The following is an 18,895-nucleotide window of genomic DNA, read 5'->3' as shown; positions in this document are numbered from 1 at the left end:
TGCTGGAGCAAATGTTATTTATTTTAGAAGTAAAAACAGAAAATACAAAATAAAAACACGATAAAGGTACAACATGACAATTGAAATTGATTGGTAAAACGTGGCAAAAATTATCTATACACAGTCTTTACGCATTCAAGGCTTTTCTGAACCAAATATCCTCTGTTTCTTTCTCTGTTTCTGCTCTATGAAATGCCAGTTCTCTCTGTTATGGAAGACAACTATTGCCACATTCAGCAGGACTCAGTGTTCCATGGACATGGTGCTGTTCTGAACGTCCAGATGTAGAATGTTGTGAATATGGTGGCCCAGAGGGTGATTGTGTATGGTGTGCTACACAAGTTGAGATTACAAATGGTCATAACCATATTAAATCAGGCCACAACCCTCCCACCAAATGGGAGCAAACATAACACAAAGACCGTTGAAGCACTGTGTGCTCCGTTGTGGGTAAATGTGTCATTCAGTACAAACCGCCACACAACGCAGCAAAACGTTTAATAAACTGAACACACTATGACTCTTCCTGACTGGTTGAAATGTCCATATTTGAAAGGGCTTCATCCAATGGAAGAGAGGGGGAGTCCTCTTTGGCCAATAGGTTGTTCTTGCGTAGTTGACAGGCCTGCTGGTAGGGTGGGCGAATGGGGGGCTGGGTGGGGGGCGTGTACTTGTATTCCTTACTGGCATCCAACTACGAAGAAAAATAATATTAAGTTTAATGTGCACAGCACAAAAGTTTAATATGAAGTAAGTCTGTCTCCGACAAACACAAATGTTGGTTGACTGAAAGTCACCTGTTCTTTCGACCAATCGATCGCTAAACATTTTTAAACCTGTATTATTTCATAGACACACCCTACGTGTTGTAATAAAATCAACTAGCTACATTGAGCTTGTCTGATGCTTTAAGATTAGTTTGATGCCTCAAGAGGGCGCCAGAGATTTAGATAACCAGAAGATAAAAACCTTAACCTGACCCATCTATTCTCCTCCCACTCCTGCTGGCTTTCGCAGATTCTGCTATAACTCTCCTGAAGTTGCCGGTAATAGGCTACATGGGGAGTCTGCAACCTTTCTCATGTGGAATGCTAATTTATCTTACAATTTCTACCGATCTGCGCGTGCGAGTTATGGTTTTCATATGCACATTTTTGTGAAATACCCTATAAAATGTACTTCCTTTGCAAACTTTCTAAAAATAGCCTACATAAAGCCAACAAATAAAAACATAGCAGCCTGTAGATAGAAAATATCCAGAAAAAAATTAATATCCTATAAATCACATTGGCTACACATGGCCTGTCTGCAACGAACTTGAAACATTGTATCAACTATTTACTTGGGTCCGGCCCGAAAATATTCTGGGCCCTCAGTTTCCCGCGTCAGTGAGCTCTGGACAGACACAGCTGTAGGCGATTTGCACAAGGGATTAGAAGCAGTGCTTGACTTGGGCAGGAACTCACCAGAGCTGAGTACAGCACCTCAAATTGTATACTGCTTGAGCTCCTGTTCCTCTTAAAATAATATTAGCTCAAAAGTATTGTGGCGCTCTTGCACCTAAATATAAACTGTACCAGCACCCAAAATGAGTACCGGAACCTATTTCAGTCCAAGTCCAACAATGATAAGCCTATTTTATGACGTTTCCACTGGATCAGAGCATGACATTATTCAATTCCACGCTGAGTGGTTATCGAAAGGGAGAGAGCGAGAAAGATTTTTTCAAATAGATCGAGGAACTATTGTAATTCTCAATGGATGTAAAAACAGAGTTTGTTTACTTGCTGTTTCAGGTGAATAAAACATTACTTTGAGAAACTTCGCAGGACATTAGGGGTGGTGCAATAAGCAGAAATACTATCCGATCACCAATTGGACACAGGTAGGCTATAGGCCTACTTCTATGCGTGCTCGTCCATCTTAAAAGAAATTAACGTAACCAAACATTGTAGATTAGAAATTATAGGAATTAACAGAAAATGTACTTCTGGTGATACATGTAATGAGGAATTGATATACACTAACAATCAAATGCAAACAATTCACACAATGAAGTTATGAAACAATGAAGGCCAGAAAAAAATGGCCAGAAAAAAATGGCCAGAAAAAAATTACTTTCTTCTGAAACTTGTCAGTCTATTCTTGTTCTGAGTAATGAAGGCTATTCCATGGGAGAAATTGCCAAGAACCTGAAGATCTCGTACAACGCTGTGTACTATTCCCTTCACAGAACAGAGCACACTGGCTCTAACCAGAAAAGAAAGAGGAGTGGGAGGCCCCGGTGCACAACTGAGCAAGAGGACAAGTACATTAGAGGGAACAGAGAAGAGGCGACTCCGGGATGCTGGCCTTCTAGGCAGAGTTCCTCTGTCCAGTGTGTGTTCTTTTGCCCATCCTAATCTTTTCTTATTACTGGCCAGTCTGAGATATGGCTTTTTCTTTGCAACTCTGCCTAGAAGGCCAGCATCCCAGAGTTGCCTCTTCACTGTTGACGTTGAGACTGGTGTTTTGCGGGTTAAAATAAAAATAACATAAATGTGATGTTATTTTAAAGGACAAAAAAAATTAAATCTAGGTGACCCCAAACATTTGAACGGTAGTGTGTGTATATATTTGTTACTGCTCGACTAAAACAATCTCTGTCGACCAACAGCCTAACGACCAAACAATTGATCAGTCGACTAATTGGGATCAGACCTAATATGAAACATCTATGGAGTAACAGCTTTGAGACTAGTAAAGAAAAGCATTGGTCTACAATACATGTATCAACAGAGACATGTATCTGAATATCAATACCTGGAGAGGGTAGGTCCGGTCCGAGTCAAAGGCACTCAGGTCTCCACAGGCCAAGAAAGGAACTATGATTCTATTTGGTCCCTCCAGCTGGTTAAAATCTACATCTGAAACAGACAGAAACCAACTTGAGTACCAGTGTATATGGAGTTGAAACATGAGGAAGATGGGAAACATCACTGTGTTGTTACCATATGAGTGATCCAGTAGAGGATTGGACATGTTGGGCACATATCCTACTGGAGGAGAGTAATTCTGACACATCACAAATGCCTCTGTAGAAATGAGAGAATGAAACAAACAAATATTAGACTCAAGCAGCACAACGCCTACTTAATCCTTCAAACCTTCTGACAAAACCAGGCATTTGAATGGAAACCATCTATGATCCGGTGTGTGACCAGTGTCAGCTGTGGTCTCCAGCTCACCTATGCTGGAGTTCCTGCTGCTCCGGGGCTTAGCACAGGTCACACTACTGAAGAATATCTTAAGCTGGGAGTACAGGAGGGTCACGTCCTTCCCCCGGAATATCTACACAGTAACCACAGCATAAGATAACTTCTACATGACATAGGCTTCTTAGCTCATTTCTCTACACAATTTTAAAAAAACAAACAAAGTGCAGAACTTGTTACATCAACACACACATACATTGTAATAGTGTTGGTATTATTCATTTTGTATTGTAGATATGTAGTAGAGGTCGACCGATTATGATTTTTCAACGCCGATACTGATTATTGGAGGACCAAAAAAAGCCGTTACCGATTAATCAACCGATTTTTATATATACAGTGGGGCAAAAAAGTATTTAGTCAGCCACCAATTGTGCAAGTTCTCCCACTTAAAAAGATGAGGCCTGTAATTTTCATCATAGGTACACTTCAACTATGGCAGACAAAATGAGAAAAAAAATCCAGAAAATCACATTGTGAATCACATTTATTTTCTAATTTTGTCTGTCATAGTTGAAGTGTACCTATGATGAAAATTACAGGCCTCTCATCTTTTTAAGTGGGAGAACTTGAACAATTGGTGGCTGACTAAATACTTCTTTGCCCCACTGTATTAATATATTTGTAATAATGACAATTGCAACAATACTGAATGAACAATTAACACTTATTTTAACTTAATATAAAACATAAAATATTTAGTCTCAAATAAATAATGAAACATGCTCAATTTGGTTTAAATAATGCAAAAAGAGTTTGAGAAGAAAGTAAAAGTGCAATATGTTCCGTGTAAAAAAGCTAACGTTTAAGTTCCTTGCTCAGAACATATGAAAGCTGGTGGTTCAATATTCCCAGTTCTTCAATATTCCCAGTTAAGAAGTTTTAGGTTGTAGTTATTATAGGAATTATGACGTGTCGACTATTTCTCTCTATACCATTTGTATTTCATATACCTTTGACTATTGGATGTTCTAATAGGCACTTTAGAATTGCCAGCCTAATCTCAGGAGATGATAGGCTTGAAGTCATAAACAGCGCTGTGATTCAAGCATTGCTAAGAGCTGCTGGCAAATGCAGTAAAGTTTGAATGAATGCTTACGAACCTGCTGCTGCCTACCACCGCTCAGTCAGACTGCTCTATCAAATATCAAATCAGAGACTTAATTATAATATAACAAACACAGAAATACAGGCTTTTGGTCATTAATATGGTCAAATCAGAAACTATAATTTCGAAAACAAAACATTTATACTTTCAGTGAAATACGGAACCGTTACATATTTTATCTAACGGGTGGCAACCCCAAGTCTAAATATTGCTGTTACATTGCACAACCTTCAATGTCATAATTATGTACAATTCTGGCAAATTAGGTCGCAACGAGCCAGGCGGCCCAAACTGTTGCATATACCCTGACTCTGCGTGCAATGAATGCAAGAGAAGTGACACAATTTCCCTAGTTAATATTGCCTACTAACATTTTTTTTTTAAACTAAATATGCAGGTTTAAAAATATATACTTCTGTGTATTGATTTTAAGAAAGGCATTGATGTTTATGGTTGGGTACATTCGTGCAACGATTGTGCTTTTTTTCTCGACTGCGCTTTGTTAAATCATCACCCGTTTGGCGAAGTAGGCTGTGATTCGATAATAAATGAACAGGCACCGCATTGATTATATGCAACGCAGGACAAGCTAGTTAACCTAGTAATATAATCAACCATGTGTAGTTAACTAGTGATGTGAAGATTGATTGTTTTTTATAAGATACGTTTAATGCTAGTTAGCAACTTACCTTGGCTCCTTGCTGCACTCGAGTAACAGGTGGTCAGCCTGCCACGCAGTCTCCTCGTGGAATGCAATGTAATCGGCCATAACCGGCATTCAAAAATGCTGATTACCGATTGTTATGAAAACTTGAAATCGGCCCTAATTAATCAACGATGGCGATTAATCGGTCGACCTCTAATATGTAGTGGTGTAATAATGTTATATGATGTACTGTTTTATCGTTTGTTTTATGTCTGATGTAAGTGCCTGAATCTGTTTGGACCCCAGGAAGAGTAACTGCTGCCTTGGCAGTAACTAATGGGGATCCCTAATAAATACAAATACAAACAAGTCCTCATCCAACATACAGCCCACCTTTGCAACAAACGTTCCTCCAGGTTTCAGGACGTGTGTTGTAATGTTTAGGGCCTGAGACGGGATATTTAGAAATTGATTATAAAGGATAAACAAAGATAACTGATCAGCCATTTGGGATTCAACTCAATATTACACAGTATTGCAGTGTGATACTCACAGCCAATAGGAGCTGAGCTTGGATGTACTCATCCACATCATGGAGTCCTGTCACTATGTAGACAAGCCAGAAAATGACCAATAAGGAAAAGCCATACGCATATAGTGCAATGAAGAAAACACAACAAATCCCACAGTGCCAACTAAGAGAAGAGTATGCAACTAAATGCAAGAGGACACAAACCAAACTGAAACCAGAGGGAAGAAAACACTCTCACACTCACCGTCTGGGGCTCCATCACACACTACCAGGTCTGCAGGCTGTCCTTCAAAATGCCTGATTATCTCCAGGGCAGTGGAGATCTAAAAGCAATAAATATATTTGACCCGCCAGCTTTGTTGAAATAGAGTTTGAGAATCTGATCCAAATCTGTTATACAATGTCTGCATTCCAAACCAAACATTTATTTACTCTGCCCTTGATGACTTGTACTTCATTCTCTGAAAGGAATCAGGCCAATACTGCAACGAATTCAGTGTTCCAGAATAGTGTGTTGGTATTATAGTTTCTCTATAACTCCATGCTACAGTTACCTTGGTGATGTCCCCCTGGATCTGTGTCACCCCAGGGAGAGGAGCCATGGCCTGTAGGTCCACCGCCACTATCTTTACCTCCTCACTCTTCTCCTCCTTTCCTCTGTCAAACCGTCAGATAAATGTACAATATTAGTGTTATGCACACTATTTCTTAACACCCCATACTAATAGACGCCAACTATGCTTCAAGTAGAATTTATTTAACCTTTAATTAACTAGGCAAGTCAGCTAAGAACAAATTCTTATTCACAATGACGGCCTACCCTGGCCAAACCCAGACGACACTGGGCCAATTGTGCGCCGTCCTATGCGACTCCCAATCACAGACAGATTTGAACCAGGGACCTCTTGCACTGAGATGCAGTGCCTTAGACCACTGCGCCACTAGGGAGCCAAGGAAAGTAAAGAGATTGAAACCAACCTGAGTTTACGGCTCAGGACCTGGCTCCAGCTGCCTGGGGCAGCACAGAGGTCGACTGCCCTTTTTACACCTGGGGAGGGAGAAATGGATGTCAATGTCATATTCAAGTGACATCAGAAATGGATGATCAAATTCATCTCCCTTTTTCCTTTGGCATAATGTTATATTTTACAATGGCCATACCCAATAACATAAGCCATTGATGTCTGATGTTGACCTAGGGTAAAACAACCATGGCCAGAAATGTTAACCCAAGGGGCCTTCTTGCCTTTGAACAGGCCAAACTCCTCATCCAGTTGCAGTAGTTTGAAGGCGCTCCTGGCCCTCCAGCCCTCCTCCTTGGCAAGACGGTAGTAGATATCCCGTTTGTCTTTGGAGGAGCGGCCCATCTTCACCTGCACAACAAAACAGATTTCAGTCACATTAGGTTAGTTAGGCCAGAGCAGTTTAGATGTCAGTAACATAAGACTAGGCCAGAACCCTTTATTGCAACATGATAAGTCCTATTCCTTTCAGGTGAAGTTGACTTGGCTAAATTAGCCGTTAGCTAAAAGTCTAGCAATCCCAAGCTAAGTCTATTTATGGAACCGTTTGCTTAGCTTCCTGACAAGCTAGCAAACTGAAAACGTGCTAAATGTGTTCGCATTCACTTTCAGACAAACAAATATAGAAATTCAGGACTAATGTGGAAGGGAAATAGGTTTATTATGTGCATACTCACACTTTCACTTCCTCGCTGTGCTTTACTCACGTAAACGTTGACGTTGTGAGGACCCAACATAGTTGCCTCGTTAACGCCTGTACAAAATTCTAAGCGTTAATCTTCAATCGATGGTCAAATTAGCTACTTTTTTTTCTAATTACTGTACACCGTCGAAGATTAAGTTATAGAGCACGTAAAAATGGACTATAAAGTGATATTTCCCATGTATACTGTAACTTGCTATGTGTGCTAACTTACTGCCACCACGAGAAAAGGTGAGCAAAATGTCTGCACAAAGTTATTTAATCATTGGATACTGTTATGAGGAGTACTGGTCACATAGTCAGCGATGGGCAGTATGTCTGTTACATGTATTTGAAATAGGTATTTCAATTACTTCTGAGTAGTTTGTCATTTATATTACAATGGGCTGAACTCCAATGTATTTTGTAACAAGATACTTTCGAGAGCTGTCATTTGTCTTTTTTTGACATTTTCACCATTTTGTCACCCTGCATTGGTATCAGAAGTCTGATGGCACTATGGTGTGATAAGACTGTCTGCTAAATGAACGTAATATACATGTATATCAGAGGAGGCTGGTGGGGGAGCCATAGAAGGACGGGCTCATTGTAATGGCTGGAATTAAATACATTAAACGTATCAAACATATGGAAACCACATGTTTGACTCTATTCCATTTATTCCATTCCAGCCATTACAATGAGCATGTCTCCTATATCTCTTCCCACCAGCCTCCCTTGATCTATATGCAAAAATGAACAATTGCAATTGCAATCGGAGTATTATTCTAATGAGCTCTGCCCTGAAGCAAGGCCAATAATAATACCCAGTATGCTTTGCAGTTCATTTTGGTATGTTAATTTTCACATATACAGTAACATTTTGGTCATTTAGCAGACACTCTTACCCAGAGTGACTTACTTCAACTAAGGTAGATAAACAACATTATAAACTATGGATGCTGATTGGCTGACAGCTGTGGTATATCACACCATATACCACGGGTATGACAAAACATTTATTTTTACTGCTTTAATTACATTGGTAACCAGTTTATAAAGCAATAAGACTCCCCGTTCCTGAGAATGTTGTTGCTGTTCTGTTTTTTGTTGTTTATTTTCATACATTGATCTTTATGGTATTTTGTAATTGTATTTTATGTTGTATTTTGTCAGTTTGCCCATCCCTGAATAGTCCAACATTAGTGTTTATTATTCAGGTGATTCAACACTATAGCTCTAGGTGGCACTAAAATCATGAAGAGAAGGCTACAAACAGTCTCTCAGAGTTAGGACACATCACCTATTATAAAACAATTAAATAACATTTGCTGTAACAAATGCAGCCATATACAACATCCAACAAAACATACAAACATACAAATACAACATATAGGCCTACAAAATATTGCCAAATTTGAAAATGAATGTGCAAAGCGATGGGAGAATCCACCAGCATAGGAATGAACTTACACAAATATTTTGGCCATTAGTTCAGCTCTATGGGTTCTTGGTGCCATTATCCATTGCTTTCCAACATATTGTTTTAGCTTGGTTCAGTTTATCTGCGGAATTGATGGAGATTCGTAAATGACTGAATATATGTTAGGTTCATTTGCATTGTCATCTGGGAAATTAGTGTTTTAACCGAGGCAGCAGAGCGTTGGGCCAGTAACCGTAAGGTCGCCGGTTCAAATCCCCGAGCCGGCAAGGTGGAAAACTCTGCTGTTTTTTCCTTGAGCAAGGCGGTAAACCCCAAACAACAATTAGGTATCCCCTTTCCCCTAACTCAAAGAAATAATCTCAGTGTTCCTTTAACTCTGATGCTGCTCTTGACCACTTGTCCATTAGGAGCCATTAATCATTACAGTCTGGCCGTGGTGTAGCCACTCTGTGAGTGTCAAAGTGCTTGGGGGCAAAAAGCCCTTGGCAGACGCTCAGAATTTATCTCAGAGTCACCCCTGTCGAAGCCAAGATCTCAATACTGCAGTGCTGCTTCCTGTCAAGGAGAAGAATAATGCAAGCTTTCTCTCTTTCTGTTTGAAATGCTGATGAGAGTACTATCGCCATGCGCTGGGATTCTGCATCACTTGTAATCCTGTTTCCTTTTTCATTGTAAAGCATTTTTAGTGAGGGTTGTCATACATATGTATGAGTCTGGTACCCCGTCATCACCCCCACAGTTTATGAGAAAACCATCCATCCAAGGTGTCAGGGGCTTGCAGGGTGAAGTAAGATTTTCTTGGACCCCGTATAGGCCCGCTTTGCAGAGTGGCAGTGGCTGTTATCGAGTGGCTTCTCCCTGGTCCTGCCAGGAAATGTGCTGACCTCTGAGGGTTAGATTACCCTGCCTCCCCAGAACAGCTCCAGAGCACTTGAGTACAAGGCCCACATCGTTGCCTGCAGATCAATACGCATCGAGTTGCCTTTTTACAAGAGGTACATTACCGTAAATGTGTTTGCTTTGCAGTGATTCTGCAACCGGGGACTACATTGTTCTATAGATTAAGCTGGAATGTATCTGAGGTATCTTTTATCAATTGAACCTGATCTCTTTTATCAATTGGACCTGATGGACACTTAAGGATATAACAAATAGGGCATGATGGGATATCAAACCTAACCCATTGCTGACTTCTCTGGTGCATATGTGCTCAAAAATATGATCTGTAATCCCAGATGAGTATGACATTAAATTCAAACATAATGGTATACCTCTGTAAATCTCCTATTTCCCTTGTTCTGAAGAGGCTCTCCTGCTGCTCTCTGCCATTAGTTAGATGTGCAGACACACAGACATGCATCCTGGGATAGATCTACTCTACAGAGCTCTCAGTCGCGGACCAAGGCCTCTGAAGTCTGCTGGCTTTGAAGGATTGAGTGAATACCTTTTTATCATTGCTCCTGTAATAACTCCAAATCTTTTCCTCCTCTCTTGATGGCTCCATCCTCCCCACTGAGGCAATTTAAGCATGGCCTCTTCCCAGGCGTATTATTCTCCCCTTTCCAGACTAGTTTTATATTACATCACATTAAAGAGCTAAGAATGATGGCTGGCCACAGACATTGTGTGGGAGGGCTGGGGTTATTAAGTCCATAGGTGAAGGAGTGGATTAGTGAGAGAGCAAGTGGTTAGATCAGTTAGCGAATGTTCAGATGAGTGAGTGAGTTGTTAGTCTTTAGATAAGTAATTGTGAGTTACGGTATAGGCAAGTGACTAACAAAGGTTTTGAATAACCCAAAATCTGCAAGGTAGACTTACTATGTGTATTTTTTTTGTATAACTTAAGTGCACTGCAGCATTGAGCTACTGAAGGACACAGTGAAACTCTTGTCTCCTCTCTTCCATCCTCCTCATCATTGCAGACAGACAGAGGGGAAAGGAGGGGTGTTAGAGAGTTTGGGAAAGGGAGGGGTGCAGAGAGTTTTTGGAAGGAGAGAGATTGCGCAGCACTGCAGAAACTGGGGCGTTGGCTGCACATTAGGAGCGATGAAAAATAGAAACGAGGTAGAGCGAAAGAAAGAAACAAGCGAGAGCTGCAGGAACATAATATACTGTATGTTATTTTGAGAAGGCTTAGAGGACGGGCAGAAGAGAGGGAGTGTCTGTCTGTCTGGTTGGAATTGAAATAATGGATGGAGGGGAAGTGAAACTAAATAGGAGAGGATAGGGAGGTTTTACCAACAGGTTATTGCACGAATGTTTATTAAAAGTTAAAAACATTGGTAACAAGGAAAGAAAATCAAATGGTGCAAATGTGTCAACGTTTGTATGAATGAGTATTACGTTATTCCGTGTTGACTTTTTTGTTAGCAAAATATATTGCTGCTTTTCAGCTCAAAGTAAATAATGACAATTTCATGAGTTGCGTTTTTGAAAATGAAAGTGCTTGTGAGTGTCAGGTTTGCGTGTGTGTGTCACTCTCTGTGTGTGTGTGTGTATTTGCCACTGAGGGAGTTTGAGTTTTGCCCTTAGCCCAGCACAGGGAAGCAGCTGCTTCATTCTCTATCAGGGCCAAGGAAGAAGGCTAGAGCACCAGCTCTCCCCTCTCATTTCATATGAATCAAATAAAATACAATTTTATTAGCCACATGTGCGGAATACATCAGTGAAATGCTTACTTACGAGCCCCTAACCAACAATGCAGGGGGGGGGGGGGGCAATGCAAATAGTCTGGGTAGCCATTTGATTAGATGTTCAGGAGTCTTATGGCTTGTGGGTAGAAGCTGTTTAGAAGCCTCTTGTACCTAGACTTGGCACTCCGTTACCACTTGCCGTGCGGTAGCAGAGAGAACAATATGATTAGGGTGGCTGGAGTCTTTGACAATTTTTAGGGCCTTCCTCTGACACCGCCCGGTGTAGAGGTCCTGGATGGCAGGAAGCTTGGCCCTAGTGATGTACTGGGCCATACGCACTACCCTCTGTAGTGCCTTGTGGTCGGAGGCCGAGAAGTTGCCATACCAGGCAGTGCCCTTGATGGTGCAGCTGTAGAACCTTTTGAGGATCTGAGGACCCATTACAAATCTTTTCAGTCTCCTGAGGGGGATTAGGTTTTGTCGTGTCCTCTTCACTACTGTCTTGGTGTGCTTGGACCATGTTAGTTTGATGGTGATGTGTACACCAAGGATCTTGACGCTCTCAACCTGCTCCACGACAGCCCTGTCAATGAGAATGGGGGTGTGCTCGGTCCTCTTTTTCCTGTAGTCTACAATCATCTCCTCTGTCTTGATCACGTTGAGGGAGAGGTTGTTGTCCTGGCACCACACGGCCAGGTCTCTGACCTTCTCCCTATAGGCTGTCTCATCGTTGTCGGTGATCAAGCCTACCACTGTTGTGTCATCGGCAAACTTAATGATGGTGTTGGAGTCGTGCCTGGACGCGTAGTCATGAGTGAACAGGAGGGGACTGAGCACGCATCCCTGAGGGGCCCCTGTGTTGAGGATCAGCGTGGTGGATGTGTTGTTACCTATCCTTACCACCTGGGCGCGGCCCGTCAGGAGACAAGGGTCCTGTTGCAGAGGGAGGTGTTTAGTCCCAGGGTCCTGTTGGGTTCTGAGAATATGAAAATATACCTATTCATGTCACTGATGGAGTGCTAAGGTTTAGAGGGTCTACACCAGAAGTTAAAGGTTCTAGGAGGAAGGTATATAGACTGTGCAACTGAGCTTGGAATTTTTTTTCGTTGCAGGGAAGCGATTACATGTGGCAGGCATTAATACGGGGAGACTGGTGGAGATCTTAGACACTAACAATGTCACTGAGGGAGAGAGGGTAATGTATAACATTTACATTATGTCAGGATATGTTATTGTTAGGCATCAGGGATCCTCTGTGAGGAGAAGAGAGTCTGATATCAATAACCATGACAGCCTTGAGTTGGGGAGGAGTGAGCACTTTGGGGTAGAGGTCAGGTTAGATGAAGTGAGGAAGAACAGATATCACTAAGGTTCTGTCTAGCAACAGAGATGCATTGGCTGTTCAGTTGTGGAGGAGGAGACTCAGCCTTGGAAAAAGGGTTAAATATCAGTACTTGGGTGACATTTTTTTTTTTGTCTGAATTACAGCTGTATTTAACTTGGTTAAGCTTCTCTAGTGTCCATGAGTGTCCATGAGTTATTTACTCAAAATTAGAACCTAACAGTCCTTAGCTTATTGATGAGCTTTGAGGGACCTACGGTGTTGAACACTGAGCTGTAGTCAATGAATAGCATTCTCACATAGGTGTTCCTTTTGTCCAGAGGGGAAAGGGCAGTGTTGAGTGCAATAGAGATTGCATCATCAGTGGATCTGATGGGGCGGTATGCAAATTGGAGTAGGTCTTGTTTTTCTGGGATAATGGTGTTGATGTGAGCCATGACCAGCCTTTCAAAGCACTTCATGGCTACAGACGTGAGTGCTACGGGTCGGTAGTCATTTAGGCAGGTTACCTTAGTGTTCTTGGGCACAGGCACTACTGTGGTCTGCTTAAAACATGTTGGTATTAGAGACTCGGACAGGGAGAGGTTGAAAATGTCAGTGAAGGCACTTGTCAGTTGGTCAGCGCGTGCTCGCAGTACATGTCCTGGTAATCCGTCTGGCCTACATCAGCTGTCTTCCAGAACATCAGCTGTCTTCCAGAACAGCGCTCATGCATGTTTCAGTGTTATTTGCCTTGAAGCGAGGTAGGTATGTGTCACTGGGCAGCACTTGGCTGTGCTTTGCTTTGCAGTCTGTAATGGTTTTCCAGCCCTCCCACATCCGATGAGCGTCAGAGCCGGTGTAGTACAATTTGATCTTAGTCCAGTATTGGCGCTTTGCCTGTTTGATGATTCGTCGGAGGGCATAGCAGGATTTCTTATAAGCTTCTAGGTTAGTCCCACTCCTTGAAAGCAGATTCAAGTTTCCCTGCATTAAAGTCCCCGGCTACTAGGAGCGCCACCTCTGGGTGAGCGTTTGCTTATGACGGAATACAGCTCATTCAGTGCAGTCTTAGTGCCAGCATCAGTCTGTGGTGGTATGTAGATAGCTATGAAAAATACCAATGAAAACTCTCTAGGTAGATAGTGTAGCCTACAGCTTATCATGAGATACTCTACCTCAGGCTGGCAAAACCTCGAGACATCATTAGATATTGTGCACCAGCTGTTATTTACAAAAATACATAGTCCGCCGCCTCTTGTCTAACCAGACGCTGCTATTCTATCCTGCCGATACAGCGTATAACCAGCCAGATGTATGTTGATAATGTCATCGTTCAGCCAAGACTCTGTGATGCATGAGATATTACGGTTTTGAATGTCCCATTGGTAGTTTAATCTTTTGCGTAGGTCATCGATTTTATTTTCCAAAGATTGTACGTTTGCTAGCAGAATGGAAGGAAGTGGGGGTTTATTCAATCGCCTACGAATTCTCAGATGGCAGTCCGTCCTCTCGTCCCTTTTTCTCTGCCTTCTCTTCACACAAATGACGGGGATCTGGCCTGTTCCCGGGGAAGCAGTATGTCGTTAGCGTCGGGCTCGTCAGACTCGTTAAAGGAAAAAAAGGATTCTGCCAGTCCGTGGTGAGTAATCGCAGTTCTGATACCCAGAAGTTATTTTCGGTCATAAGAGACGGTAGCAGCAACATTATGTACAAAATACTTTAAAAAATAAGTACAAATAACGCAAAGAAACAAACCAAAAAACACATTTGGTTAGGAATACATAAAACGTCAGCATGTGCTCCGCCGCCATCTCCAGCTTCCTTATGCAGCTGGAGCAGGATTGTGTCTCGGTACCACAGCACATTTTAAACCAGGGCTTATTAACTGAGCTATAGAGCATTTTCACATCATACATAAAAATGCAATTTTTACTTGGTTTGCTTGTTACTCACATGGATATGTATAGGAAATACACTTGTTGGGTTTTCAGGAAAACCCTGAATTAGCTACAGTGCAATAGGAAAGTGTTCAGACCCCTTGACTTTTTCCACATTTTGTTACGTTACATTATTTTATAAAATTGATTAAATTAATGTTTTTCCTCATCAATCTACACACAATACCTGAAAATGACAAAGTGAAAACAGGCTTTTGGAAATGTTTGCATAAGTATTAACCTTTGCTATGAGACTCGAAATTGAGTTCAGGTGCATCCTGCTTCCATTGATCATCTTTGAGATGTTTCTACAACTTGATTGGAGTCCACCTGTGGTAAATTAAATTGATTGGACATGATTTGGCAAGGTATATATGAGGTCCCACAGTTTACAGTGCATGTCAGGGCAAAAACTAAGCCACGATGTTAAAAGAATTCTCCGTAGAGCTCCGAGACAGTATTCTGTCAATGCACAGATATGGGGAAGGGTACCAAAAACATTCTGCAGCATCGAAGGTCCCCAAGAACACAGTGGCCTCCATCATTCTTAAATAGAATAAGTTTGAAACCACCAAGACTCTTCCTAGAGCAGCCTGTCCAAATTGAGCAAACGGGGGAGAAGTGCATTGTTCAGGGAGGTGACCAAGAACCCGATGGTCACTCTGACAGAGTTCTAGAGTTCCTCTGTGGAGATGGGAGAACCTTCCAGAAGGACAACCATCTCTGCAGCACTCCACCAATCAGGCCTTTATGGTAGAGTGTCCAGACGGAAGCCACTCCTCAGTAAAAGGCACATGACAGCCCTCTTGGAGTTTGCCAAAAGGTACCTAAAGGACTCTCAGACCATGAGAAACAAGATTTTCTGGTCTTATGAAACCAAGATTGAACTCTTTGGCCTGAATGCCAAGCGTCACGTCTGGAGGAAACCTGGCACCATCCCTACGATGGTGGTGGCAGCATCATGCTGTGGGTATGTTTTTAGCGGCAGGGACTGGGAGACTAGTCAGGATTGAGGCAAAGATGAACAGAGCAAAGTGCAGAGAGATCCTTGATGAAAACCTGCTCCTGAGCGCTCATGACCTCAGACTGGGTTGAAGGTTCACTTTCTAACAGGACAACAACCCTAAGCACACAGCCAGGGCAACGGAGAAGTGGCTTCGGGACTAGTCTCTGAATGTCCTTGAGTGGCCCGTCCAGAGCCCGGACTTGATCCCGATCGAACATCTCTGGAGAGACCTAAAAATCGCTGCGCAACGACGCTTCCCATCCAACCTGACAGAGCTTGAGAGGATCTGCAGAGAAGAATGGGAGAAACTCCCCAAGTACAGGTGTGTCAAGCTTGTAGCGTCATAACCAAGTTGACTCGAGACTGTAATCGCTGCCAAAGGTGCTTCAACAAAGTACTGAGTAAAGGGTCTGAATACTTTTTATTTTTTAAATGTAACCTTAATTTAAGTAGGCAAGTCAGTTAAGAACAAATTCTTATTTACAATGACGGCCTACACCGGCGAAAACTGGGTGACTCTGGGCCAATTGTGCGCCGCCCTATGGGACTCCCAATCGCAACCGGTTGTGATACAGCCTGGATTCAAACCAGGGTGTCTCTAGCACTGAGATGCAGTCCCTTAGACCGCTGCGCCACTCGCCACTACTTACAGTACCAGTCAAAAGTTTGGACACACCTACTGATTCAAGGGTTTTTCTTCATTTTTTATATTTTCAACTTTGTAGAATAATAGTGAAGACATCAAAACTATGAAATAACACACATGGAGTCATGTAGTAACCAAAAAAGTGTCAAACAAATTTTATATTTGAGATTCTTCAAAGTCGCCACCCTTTGCCTGGATGACAGCTTTGCACACTTTTGGCATTCTCTCAACCAGCTTCATGAGGTCACCTGGAATGCATTTCATTTAACACGTCTGCCTTGTTAAACTTAATTTGTGGAATTTCTTTCCTTCTTAATGCGTTTGAGCCAATCAGTTGTGTTGTGACAAGGTAGGGGTGGTATACAGACGATAGCCCTATTTGGTGAAATATGTGTTATTTCATAGTTTTGATGTCTTCATTATTATTCTACAATGTAGAAAATAGTAAAAACATAAAGAAAAACCCTTGATTGAGTAGGTGTCTCCAAACCTTTGACTGGTACTGTATGTATATGTGGGGGCCCAAAAATATAAAAACCTGTTTTTGCTTTGTCACTATGGGCTATTGTGTATAAATTGATGAGGGGGAAAAAAAACAATTTAATACATTTTAGAATAATGCTGTAACATAACAAAATGTGGAAAAAGTCAAGGGGTCTGAATACTTTCCCGAATGCATTGTAGACAGAATGGGCATAGGAGCAGAGGGAGGGAAGGAAGGAGGGAGGAAGGCATTGTGCCCAGATAGAGATGACTCACCACAATTCAGATGCAGCGCCCTGGCACCAGAGTCATACCTCCCACCCACACCCTAACCTGGTCTCCGCCCCATCTATACCCCCACCGTCGTCTCCACCCCCAGGTAAAAACATTTGATTTATTCATCCTGTAAAACCCATATGATGAAATAAGGACAAACTCATTACTTACGGATTCACATTTATTCAGATACACCATATACAGTAACATCAGCAGAATCTCATCAAACTTTTACATTGCCCCACTCTGGGAAAATGTCATACAATTCATAACAGGAGGGGGGACATTTATTAGTTCAGAAATACCATACCACAGTAAACCAACCATACTGTAGCTCTTGAAACATTCATAACAGGACAGAAGGGTCTTTCAAATTGGTTTACTGGCATGTCAGTAGAAAGGAACTCTACTATAGCTCAGTCAGTCAGTGGCCTGAATATCAGAGCGGCATCAGTGTTAGGGACAGGAAATCATGCAGATGTAAGTGACTAGTGACTTATCATCATACATATTTGATGAAATTAGGCAGAAACTGCAGTGACTGGCTAAATGGCTGCTAGCAGTGTGTGTGAGGTCTTCAAATCTAAAGGAGTGCTAAGCTCATCAAAGCCAACTGGACCAGATACATAATCTTTACTATTACCATTGTGAAATTACTTGGAGATAGAGACACACAAACAGATTCTAGTAACCACAGCCCATTGTTTCTGGTAGTCTGTGAATAAAAGCAGAAAGCTGTTTGGTAGCTACACCCCCTCAGTTGCCACATTTACTTTGATGCCCAAAACAGAACCGTGTTGTAATGCTTTGTCTCTGGATACCAGGGAATAGTCTAGGCCTTTTCAGCATATCTTAGTCCCTTTGTCAGAAGGGAGAGGGTGTGAATGTGCCAAACCTTCCGCTGAGAATAGAATGGAAAACTAGCCTTTTCTCCAAAGGATATGAAGGTAGAAATACCTAAATGTATGTTTTCTTGTTACTCAAGGTTGGGCTTACGTTTGTTTCTGTCCCACCCACACAACCATATAATCAACGTTTTTTACTCTTTATTATTTATTCCACTTTCGTTTCATCATCACACATACAAGGCCAGAATGTTGCTATGATGCCCCTGCTTCAAATAACATTAAACATGCAAACAGAAAATGCCACACAAACACACTACCGTGACGGTTGACTCTTTCCTTACCCTGTGACTTCTTAGCTTGTAAATGTGCTTGTGCGCCTTATGAGTTTGCATTTCATATTACATCATTTAAATAAGGGGCCACAGAAAGATATCATCAATATTTCCGTCACATAGTCAGTGGTGAATCAGTGTTGTTGCAGTCTGTCAGTGATGCTTCCCTTACAGGGAGGAAACAGCAATATGCTGTCCACTGAGAGACAGTGTAGTACCCAGTTACATTCCTTTTTAGCTTTGTCACAAAGGATCCAACAGACAAGCAGATTTAAAACTGATTTTGCAATGCTGTGATAGCTATATGCAGGAAACGGACATCAACATTATTAAACAATAACACTGCATACAGATATACGTTAAGGGTAATGCACAGGATTCAACCTTCAGAAGTCTTTAAGAAATCATCTACCCATTGAGTTATACATTCAGCTAGATTTAACTCTGCATTTTCAGAAGTACTTTCTCTACTGCTGTGTATTATACACTGGAGTAGAGAAACCTGCACTGTGTGCGACCGATCCAGCAGCAGAGGGCAGTGTGGAAACACACACGCACCTTCTTAAAGCATAGATAGCTCTCCTGTGTAGAAGCTGCACCATAATCAATTACTCCCCGACTCCTGCACCAAACATCAGGCAACCGCCCTGCATACGCAGCACATTTCTCTGGAAGAGAGGGAGTAGCCAACACCAGAGTGCTTACAGTATTAAACAGCCTGT

At 41.9% G+C, this 18,895-nt stretch overlaps 1 protein-coding gene across 2 annotated transcripts; it reads right to left on the bottom strand.

Moving 5' to 3' along the window:
- Nucleotides 1-7,544, bottom strand: ftsj1 (FtsJ RNA 2'-O-methyltransferase 1). Of its 2 annotated transcripts, XM_021602325.3 has the most exons (11): nt 7,240-7,544; nt 6,787-6,913; nt 6,519-6,588; nt 6,095-6,197; nt 5,785-5,863; nt 5,562-5,614; nt 5,402-5,455; nt 3,228-3,330; nt 2,991-3,074; nt 2,803-2,906; nt 1-694 (listed from the first exon to the last, which is right to left on the bottom strand). In XM_021602325.3, the coding sequence occupies exons 1-11, from the start codon at nt 7,297-7,299 to the stop codon at nt 515-517; spliced, it is 1,017 nt and encodes a 338-aa protein (XP_021458000.2). In that variant the 5' UTR covers nt 7,300-7,544; the 3' UTR covers nt 1-514. The 2 variants fall into 2 exon arrangements, with proteins under 2 accessions (XP_021458000.2, XP_090090508.1); XM_090234382.1 differs by lacking the exon at nt 5,402-5,455 and having other exon boundaries at nt 7,240-7,513.
- Between the last annotated feature and the right edge of the window lie 11,351 nt (nt 7,545-18,895).

This window comes from Oncorhynchus mykiss, chromosome 5 (assembly GCF_057628025.1).
Source record: "Oncorhynchus mykiss isolate SJ-2025 chromosome 5, ASM5762802v1, whole genome shotgun sequence".
NCBI classification, from domain to species: Eukaryota; Metazoa; Chordata; class Actinopteri; order Salmoniformes; family Salmonidae; genus Oncorhynchus; species Oncorhynchus mykiss.
This window is presented reverse-complemented; position numbering and strand designations above follow the sequence as displayed.

What these genes read in the sequence shown, in the direction of transcription:
- ftsj1 (XM_021602325.3), bottom strand. Translation starts at nt 7,299, where the DNA reads ATGTTGGGTCCTCACAACGTCAACGTTTACGTGAGTAAAGCACAGCGA. An exon ending in GTCCTGAGCCGTAAACTCAG is followed by an intron (nt 6,198 to 6,518) that starts GTTGGTTTCAAT and finishes ACGGTTTGACAG; the next exon opens with AGGAAAGGAGGAGAAGAGTG. An exon ending in CAGCAGGAACTCCAGCATAG is followed by an intron (nt 3,075 to 3,227) that starts GTGAGCTGGAGA and finishes TCATTTCTACAG; the next exon opens with AGGCATTTGTGATGTGTCAG.